This window comes from Mandrillus leucophaeus, unplaced genomic scaffold (genome assembly GCF_000951045.1).
Source record: "Mandrillus leucophaeus isolate KB7577 unplaced genomic scaffold, Mleu.le_1.0 Scaffold377, whole genome shotgun sequence".
Taxonomy (NCBI): domain Eukaryota; kingdom Metazoa; phylum Chordata; class Mammalia; order Primates; family Cercopithecidae; genus Mandrillus; species Mandrillus leucophaeus.
The window spans coordinates 745,127-755,205 of NW_012103998.1; the positions used below are offsets into that span (position 1 = coordinate 745,127).

General features: G+C 40.5%; 1 protein-coding gene across 2 annotated transcripts in view; it reads left to right on the forward strand.

Moving 5' to 3' along the window:
• Positions 1 to 5,795, forward strand: part of LTA4H (leukotriene A4 hydrolase) — a 47,680-nt gene extending 41,885 nt beyond the window's left edge. For both annotated transcript variants that reach the window (XM_011990305.1, XM_011990304.1), the window contains exons 16-19: positions 350 to 445; positions 2,783 to 2,865; positions 3,537 to 3,641; positions 5,519 to 5,795. In XM_011990305.1, coding sequence (XP_011845695.1) covers positions 350 to 445; positions 2,783 to 2,865; positions 3,537 to 3,641; positions 5,519 to 5,636 — 402 coding nt within the window. In that variant the 3' untranslated portion in view covers positions 5,637 to 5,795. The remainder of the gene's footprint in view (positions 1 to 349; positions 446 to 2,782; positions 2,866 to 3,536; positions 3,642 to 5,518) is intronic.
• Positions 5,796 to 10,079: the final 4,284 nt, after the last annotated feature.

The following is a 10,079-nucleotide window of genomic DNA, read 5'->3' on the forward strand; positions in this document are numbered from 1 at the left end:
TTTTTGAATTGGTCTATAAATTAGTCAACATGCATACATTTTGAAATGTTTCTTTGCTTTGGAAATTTCTATACCTCAAATGGTACAATGAATGTTAACAGTTTCTTCCACTCTTCCTACCCATAATCTACTTTTTCTTAAGTAATATAGATTCTAGGAGTCATATCAGCTATTTAAATTATAGTAACTCAATCTCAGGATTACTTAAGTAACTCAGGCATAAATTTATTTTGAATAATCTTATGCATTCATATGGTTCTTTTTCTCAATTTTTACTTGTATGTTAGATAAACCAATAAGTATTACTAAATTGTACTTGAACAAAAATAACTAGCTAAATTTATTTTAGGCCAAAGAAGAAGATTTAAATTCATTCAATGCCACAGACCTGAAAGATCTCTCCTCTCATCAGTTGAATGAGTTTTTAGCACAGATGCTCCAGAGGGTAAGTACTAGCTCAAAAGCTTAGAAATTAAAATGGACAGAAAGGCACAGCATTTATGTTCTACCCAACTTGGCAAAAAGATTATTAATGTGGAAACTAATGGGGAAAAATCATTTATAAAACTCATTCATTTCTTTAAAAAAGCTTACTGTGTTTTATATTGTGCTAAATATGAAAATATGTAAGAAAGGATATACCTTATCTTCAAATAGCTTATAGTCTTGTAGGAAGGGGAACACATGCAAAATTTAGCAATAAGCCAGGCGCGGTGGCTCACATCTGTAATCCCAGCACTTTGGGAGGCCGAGGCGGGCAGATCACTTGAAGTCAGGAGTTCTAGACCAGCCTGGCCAACATGGTGAAATCTCTTCTCTACTAAAAATACAAAAATTAGCTGGGCATAGTGGCAGGTGCCTGTAATCCCAGCTACTTGGGAGGCTGAGGCAGGAGAATCACTTGGACTGGGAGTCAGAGGTTGCAGCGAGCTGAGATCACACCCCTCTACTCCAGCCTGAGCAACAGAGTGAAACTCCATCTCGTAAATTTTTTTTTTAAATTAGCAATAAAAGGAGGTATACTTTAGGTGTCATTTGGAAAAACTTAATTAGTGAAAGACTCTCTTCCAACTGGGGGCATCAGAGAGGGAATTTTGGAGGAGACTTGATTTACACCCCTAGGGCTAGCAGGAGGTAGAAATTCAAGATGGAAGGAGCAGCAAGGGCTGGAATTCGTCTGCAGCATTGCTGGAGTAAACAGTAGCACTGGGTAAGGAAGTCAGTGAAGGTAACACTAGAAAAGCTAGTAGAACCAGATGTGATGACTCTTGAATGCTAAGCTAAGAAATTTTAGATCTTACACTGATCAGGATGAAATGCTGGGTTGTGAAAACTAATCTGGGGCGATGAAGGCTGCATGGTGGTGAAGTTACTAGTTGGGAGACTGGCAGGAGTACCGGACTTGAGAGAGTGAGTTGCAGGGAGAGGAGAGAACAAGACGTGAGAAAGAGGTTACATAAGGTGAAAGCACAGAGCTCTATGACTGATGGGATATAGGGGTTAACAGTAAAGAATCCTGCAGATTTTAAGGTTTTGAATCTAGAAAATTGAAAGAATAGAAGAAACCGAAAGGAGATGCTGCATTTTGAGATAAACCAATGACTGGATTTTAAAGACTTCTATGAAAGGGAAGTCTTCAGTCTAAGCACCTTGAGAAGGAAGATTTGGAGCGGAATTTCCTGTGGAATTGATGCAAAAATTAGGAATAGGATTTTGAGGCAACAAGGGCCACATCAAAGTAAGAGGGAATCTATTTTTAGTGCATCGGATCATCATGGTTTCATAAATTGCTCTACCACTGGTGGGTGGCCTAGGGTCACAGAGAGAACATGGTAGGGTGATTCTGGAATGGGTATGGCAAAACTTAGGGCAAGTCGGGGAGCCTTGGAGATGACCTTAACCAGTTGGTCTACCAGGGTGGACTTGGAGTTGCATGTGTCCATAAGGGGCTAATGGACTAAATTATTTGCATCAGGGTTAGTAGTTCATGAGAGCAGAGATGGTTAGTGAGTGTGGAGTCCTGTAAGGTAAGGAGGTCGTGGTTGGAGGGGAGAGTTATCATCTACCTAGAGGTACCTCTGCCTGTACTCACAGGCACTGCAAACTCTCTGCTTGTCCAAACTGAACTCATCGTTTTTCTTTCCTTCACCCAAATTTGTCCTCCCTTTTAGGGTGAGTTAAGGTAGGGATAGGATGCTTATGAAACCCCTGAAATTGTATACAGAAGTTTGTATTCGTGTAGTAAGTGTATTTTCACCCCTACGGAAAGAGTCCACATTATTCATCAGATTCCCAAAGAGGTCTATAATACCAACATTTAAGAACTGCTAGGGATGTAGATAATTTAAGAGGGATTTCAGGGGAAATATACAAAGATAAAGCTAGGGGGAATCAGGCAAAAAATTAAGGAACTATGATTTAATCTGGAGAATGGAATGCATTTAAGATATGTAAGGTATGGAGAATAACTAGAAAAAGTCTAGGAAAAGTCTGAAAGATAATAATTATACATGCTAAAAAGTCTAAGAAGAGCAATTCTCATTTAATTCTGAGTACTTCGCAAAGTAAATTATCCCTGTGCTCCCAGTAGAATATCCTCATCCAGAATAAGTTTGCACAGAATTTACTTTAGTGTGCAATTTGTTTCTTTTATTTTTATCTAATTTATTTCTATATTATAAAATATTTAGGATTTTAATCTGGCTATGCATTTCTCTCCAGCTCCTTTCTTCCAAGGAATCCTGTTGAAATGATACGGTATACTTCTTTATTTTGCTCTTAGGCACCTCTTCCATTGGGGCACATAAAGCGAATGCAAGAGGTGTACAACTTCAATGCCATTAACAATTCTGAAATACGATTCAGGTACATCATTTTAACTTGTCTCTGTGGAAGAAAGCAGAAAATTCCTTTGAAAGGTGGAGAAAGGGAATGCAGAGTATGAGACATACTTGAGTCTTGAGAAGTCCTTGTCAAACTGACTGCTTCTGTGTAAATACTTATAGTGATATTTAAGGAATAGTTGCAATGTGTAAGCTGATAGTATTAATCTTTTCATTAGACTTTGCTCTAAACCTCTCTTACCTTAAAAGAAAAAAAAAATTAGAATGAAGGATTCCGTGGTAAATAGGCTTTCTCCACAACCAACTAAATCTACTTTGAAATGGGAATAGTTAGAAATATTTTATTCTATTATATGTTAATCTTTCTTAATTCAAATTTGTAATGTGAGGCTTAAACCAAAGTTTAATTCCTTCAGAAATTGCATTTACAAGGTATGTGAGCACCTACTGATCCAGACCTTTTAAAATATATGATCTTTTTCAAGAACTGGCTCCTCTTCTTTCTCTTCACCAATTATTAAATTGTATATATAAGGATTTGAGAGTCTCAGAATCAAGACATACCATAAAGTGGTGTACAGTATAACTATAGTGGGGTTATTCATCACTACAGAAGTAATACTAAGATATACCTGTCATATCCTGCCCCTTCCTCATTTTCTACCCCATGCTCCCCCTAAATCCTCCTTTTAGATGGCTGCGGCTCTGCATTCAATCCAAGTGGGAGGACGCAATTCCTTTGGCGCTAAAGATGGCAACTGAACAAGGGAGAATGAAGTTTACCCGGCCCTTATTCAAGTAAGAACCCACTCAGACTATTCTTTGAATTCATCTAAGAAATAGGAAGAAAACTCTCAAATGTTTAAACATAATCTATATGGCAGATATTTTTTGTTAAAGTTTATCAATATAATTTTGGAATAGGGATTCACACTTACAAATAGTTGAAATTTGAAATAATTTCATTCCTTTTTTTAGAAACATTATATATGGATTACCTATTTTGAGCCAAATAGAGTTAGACACTGATGAAATGGAAATAAATCAAAGATAGGCTTATATACACAAAGATTTTTAAAGGCAACTAGAAGATAGTTGGTAGGTAGGTATAGACAAGAAAGAGTCTGAAGTTAAATGTAAGGAGAAATAAGCAGATAAAGCTAACTGTTTTGTGTTCAAATGTTGCATAGAGGTCAAAGGTAGGTTGCTTGACATAGTAAAGGAATGCTTGGTAAGGGGGGGATAAGTTGTATCTTGACAGCAAGATACAAGTTAAGAATATCTCAAGAAAAAAAAAAAGAATATCTCAGTGAAGTTCTTTATCTATGAATTTTGTCCAAATTCTGGGGAAAAAAATCATTCCATAAATATCCATGATTACTTTTGTTTGCTTTTCATTTACTTCACAAGTATTTAGATTGGTGCAAAAGTAATTGTAGTTTTGGCCATCAAAAGTGATGGCAATATAATAATAATATCATAAAACTTGGCAAAATAAGTCATTATCTCTTTTTTGATGTGACCACAAAATTAATTTTTAAGTATATTTTATATGCTTTCCATAATTAAAACCCATCTAGCTTTGAATTGAGTCAAGTATACTTTAAATAGGTTTTTAAATAAGAGTATACTTGGGCTGGGCGCGGTGGCTCACGCCTGTAATCCCAGCACTTTGGGAGGCCAAGGCAGGCAGATCACGAGGTCAGGAGTTTGAGACCAGCCTGGCCAATATAGTGAAACCCCATCTCCACTAAAAATACAAAAAATTAGCCAGGTGTGGTGGCCGGTGCCTATAATCCTAGTTACTTGGGAGACTGAGGCAGGAGAATCGCTTGAACCTGGGAGGCGGAGGTTGCAGTGAGCTGAGATTGCGCCATTGCACTCCATCCCCTCCAGCCCGGGTGACAGTGGAAGACTCTGTCTCAAAAAAAAAAATGAATAAAATAAATAAGAATACAGCTTTTGTGGGAAAAATAAATATTTCTGTTTTATGATGTTTATAGTAGTTAACATTAAAAATGACTAATCCTACCTTTTGTATGGTAGGTCCTGTTTAGTGTATTTATTATTTATTGTTTATTTATGTATTTATTATTTATTATTTCACTGTGATCAGGATTTTTACTCTCAATTATTTGAAGTTTTCAGAAATTCTATTTATAAATTTAGTGTTTTCATACTCTTAAAATCTTGATTAAAAAAAATTTTTTAAAGCAGTTTTTAGAAAGAAAGCCTTTGAGGCACAGTCTCACATACTGGGCCGATATTTAGCCAGTAGATTAGAGGACACTGTTCAAATAATAAAATACTTCCATGCTGCTTGGTAAATAGCCACTGGTCCCAGCCACTCCAGCCCTTCCCTGTAACTCGCTGCAAAATGTCTGATCTGCCAGTATAAGGGCCAGTCTCTGGTACAGAAGGAGGCCTCTGGGACCCTGTGGCAGGACCATACCCATCTGATTGGCTGGGACTGGTACCTTATTTGGGTGACATTGGCTGTCACCCCTGCTGACATCCTTTAATTTAATCTTGGGTATTGACTTATGTTCTTATTCTCTTTCTCCTTTCCTTTTCCCCTCCTCTGAACCCCTTCCCTCCTTTCTTTCTTCCCTCCCTTTCTCCTCTTCTGTCTCTTTCTCGCCTTTCTTTCTTTTCAATTTTTTCTTTTTTGGCAGGGATCTTACTGCCTTTGACAAATCCCATGATCAAGCCGTCCGAACCTACCAAGAGCACAAAGCAAGCATGCATCCCGTGACTGCAATGCTGGTGGGGAAAGACTTAAAAGTGGATTAAAGACCTGCCTATCGATGATTTTAGAGATTTCTCTTTTTTAAACGGAATTCGTAAAGAAATATAAAACTTCAGCTCACAATTAAAACTGTCTTTTTAGTTTTGACTTTTTATTGTTTTGTTGGTGATTTTACTAAAATAAAGTTGAGGTACTTCTTCTTATAGTGGCATATTCTTTGTAAATTTTAACAAGGTGTAATCTTTTGATTTACAAATTTAAAGATTTTAAATTAGCTTTATATTAATTTTCTCCCAGTATGATCACAAAATATGTCAAGGTAGTATTTTACCTGATATATGATTTAAATTCATTAATTTGAATCTGCTGCAGATTCAAAAATTCAACATGATTAGGATTTTGCTTTGCTTTTTAAATAACCTTAAACATGAGGCTGAATGCAGTGGCTCATGCCTGTAATCCCACACTCTGGGAGGCCGAGGCAGGTGGATCACCTGAGGTCAGGAGTTTGAGACCAGCCTGGCCAACATGGTGAAACCCCGTCTCTACTAAAAATACAAAAATTAGCTGGGCATGGTGGCACGACTGTAATTCCAGCTACCCGGGAGGCTGAGGGAGGGGAATCACTTTAACCTGGGAGGCTGAGGTTGTAGTGAGGCGAGATGGCGCCATTGCACTCCAGCCTGGACAACAGAGGGAGACTTTGCATTGAAAAATAAAAAATAAAAAAAACCCTTAAACATGAATGCTCAGTTGTATTTGCACACCACCTACCTGGTGGACAGCAGATGAACTCCTTACCAGAATGTGTCAACCTTAGTGGGAACTCTCAACTCCCTCCTTCTGGACCCCTCTGGCTCATCCAGTGGGCTTGTCCTGGTCTCCTGTCCATCAGGGGTCAGATGGCCACCCTGAGCACCGGTCCTTCCCATCCCTCTGACAGTCTGTTCAAAGACAACAAAATAACTTGAACCAAATAAAAAACATAACAAAGCGCCCCTGCCAATGCAACATAGTGCCCCAGGGCACCTCAGCACACATAGCTGTATTAGGTAGAATTATTAGTGTATTAGCTCTATTAGTTAGAATTAATTAGAACCATAGCTGTGTTACAATTCTTTGATTGAAAGTAACAGCAATCCGAGTGACCAGAAGTCATAAAGGGAAAAGGAAGATTATTTTAAGGATACAAGGTACGGGGAGATTATCAGAACCTGGGATGGACAGAAGGGGTCTGCCCAGGCCTGCAGCACCATTGTCCCTCACTTCTGCCTCTCTAGTCCACATACAGGCTGGCCACTCTCCAGCTTTACTGTTGCAAATAGCTCTGACGACAGGGAGAGGCTATCGCAATTCCAAATTCCCAGAGGTGAGACTCTGACCCGGGTTGGGTCCACTGATACGGTCAAATAAATTGTGTAAGAGGAATGGTGTCTTAAGAGTATAATTGTTGGCATGGAGTGGGGGCAGGGGGCAGTGTCCAATCCCTCAAAGTGCTAATGCAGTCACTAAAGTTACAATAGGAGCGAACACCCAAGGTGGGGCAGGTATGGAAGAGACATATTCCTGCCTATTCCCAGAATCCTGACTTCTCCCTGGCTCTCACTCTCCCTAGCAGTTTTGTTTTGTTTTGTTTTGTTTTGAGACAAGGTGCCACTCCGTCACCCAGGCTGGAGTGCAGTGGCATGACCACAGCTCACTGCAGCATCAGCCTCCTGGGTTCAAGCCATCCTCCCACCTCAGCCTCTGGCGTAGCTGAGACAACAGGCATGCAACACCATGTCTGGCTAATTTTTGTTTTGTTTCGTAGAGACAAGAGTTTGGCCACATTGCCCAGGCTGGTCTCGGAACTCCTGCGCTCAAGCCATCTGCCCGCCTCGTTCTGTCCTCTTGGTCACTTATCTACACTGCAGTGTGATTCTTTCTCCAGGCTCTGTTCTCACTTGTCTTCCCTGTCAGGAATACAGAGAACGGAGTGCAGCTCCAATCACTGGCATAAGATCACGTTCTAAGATTAGACTTGAGCAAATCCATTTACCCAAATACTGCTCTTAAAGGCTTCTGCCCTATGAGCTTACAAGACAAGCTCTAAGTTAATGTCATTTTTAGTTATCACTTAGTGATACTGAAAGTGAATTGGGACAAGGGATGCTTGATGGGGTAGTGTGGAAGGGCTCTGTGAAGAAGGTAGAGGGCGCTAAAGACAAACTTAATCCTTCTTGCTGGTTTACCTACGGGCCAGCTCAGTGCATTTCACATTTCTTCAGTTCAGCTAGTAAGCACTTGCTAAGTGTCTTTGTGCCAGGTCAGATATATACGTAATTATAGATGAACACAGACAAGTAATTTCTAGAATACTAAAGAAGAGCTATGCCAAGGCATCCCAGAGAAGGGCCACTTAACCCAACCCAAGAATTTAGGGAATGCTTCCTGGAGAAGAAAAGGCCTAAACAGGCGTAAGAAGTAAGAAAGATCTGGCCAGGCAAAGGAAGTTGGAAAGTGTGTTCCCGGAGAAAGAATAACATGGAAGTCTCTGCTCCACAATGCGTAGGGCCTGAGTTTAGAATCCTCAAACTGCTGGGGGTGACTTATATGACTGGGAGCTGGTATCATCTGCAAGCTCCTTGCCTCACTAGTCTGATGTCTGGGCTGAAATTACTCAGAAGCTGGACTCAGCAGTGACTGTCAACTCGGGCACACAGGAGTTTGGGTTTTCTTGCAGCATGAGGATAGTTAGACCTCTTATTAGTCACCTTTATACAGCTTTATCCATCACCAGACAGTAAGCACCATGAAGGTAGAGTGTGTTCGTTATTTATTTCATCCCCAGCACCTCGCATAGAGCTTGTTACATAACAGGTGTTGAAAAAATCTTTGTTAAATGAGTCAAGGAATGAATGGAGGGGGACGGAAGGTTAAGGTGGTTCACATGTGCAGGCCTCAGTTTTCTTCCAGATGTGGGAGGTAAGGTCTCCCTCTGAGAATTAGAGGAGGTGGATGTTGAGAAGGTCCTGGCAGAGGGGTCAAAATTTTGGAAAGTCACTGTGGGGTGGACAGAATAAGACGGCAATACCATCAGTCTACGTGATCACAGGACTTTCTCTAGCAGTGTCTTCTGCCTGGGTGAACAGATATGGCAGTTTCTTTTTTAAATTTTAAACAGGATCTTGCTCTTGCCCAGGCTGGAGTACAGTTGTACAATCATAACTCATTGCAGCGTCAGCCTCCTAGGCTTAAGCAATCCTCCCAAGAGATGGCTGTTTTTTGTGATGACTAAGGGGATGGGTGTTACTCCAAGTGTAGACACAGGGTTAGGGATGCAAAGGAATCTCAGAGTGCTTAAGAAAGAATGGTCCAGTGAGAGCAACTAGGGGACCAGCTTCCTAGGAAAGTAAGTGAGGATGCTGGTGGGAAGTGGAGGGACGAAGGGACTGACTGGAGGTCAGGTCCAAGGCTGGCGGTGACTAAAGGAAGGGGGCAGCTGGAAGGTCGTGGTCAGAAGGTGGAATATTGGAATTTCAGATTTCTTAAGTGTGTCAAATTCAGGTCATGACAAATTCCAGGGTGCAGCAATGGTGTGGGTAGCTGAAGAGCAAGTTTCAATAAGGCTCAAGGCAGGGTAGCTATTTGTGTGCTTCCTGGGAAGCTGTCAGCGGATGAGAAGGACTCTGGGTATGAGTGTGGGTGTTTTTCGTGAGCCACCGTGTCTCTCTTCCCAACAGAAGTCTGATTTAGTGGAAATAGACTTTTTAGGATTTTTCTAGTGCAATAATCAAATCTCTGAAAAGTGGCTTACGATGAAAACGCTGCTTAGTCAAAATAGCATCCGCATGTCTTTGATGCTTTAATCATGCTATCCAGAGTTCCTTAATACCAGTGGTAATGAGGTGGGTGCAGGGAGCAGTTATCTGTGGTGAAGAAGCTTAATTGGGTGAGGAATATCCATGTGCCAAGATGAAAGACCATTTGTGGAACATTATAGCTATATAATTCATACGGAACATTTATAAAGCATTATAGTTCCACAGAGTATTGGTGTCCAGATACTAGTAATCACAGACACCTCTATAACATTTCCACCATGCCAGGTGCTGCACTGAGGGTTTTACAAATACGAACTGACTTCATCCTCCCAACAGCCCTTTGACAAATATACTATCATTATCATTATCTTCATTTTACAGATGAGACAACTGAGGCCCAGAGAAGTCAAATCACTTGCCCACAAGTCATACACTTAGCAAATGGCAGAGCCAGGATTTGATCACACGTAAATCCTGCACATACTGGAGGGAGGCAGTTAGCCCTTATGATAAGGAAATAGAGGGTAATAGTCACCTAATCAAGGCTAATAAGTAGTGGAGCTGGAGTCTGACATCCATGGCTGTCTGAGACCCTAATCTCCAAGTCAGGGTGGTTCATTTGCCCAGATGACAACCTTCAGTTGTGAAAATGATCTCTGGCCTTTGCAGTCTTCCCTGGTGGAA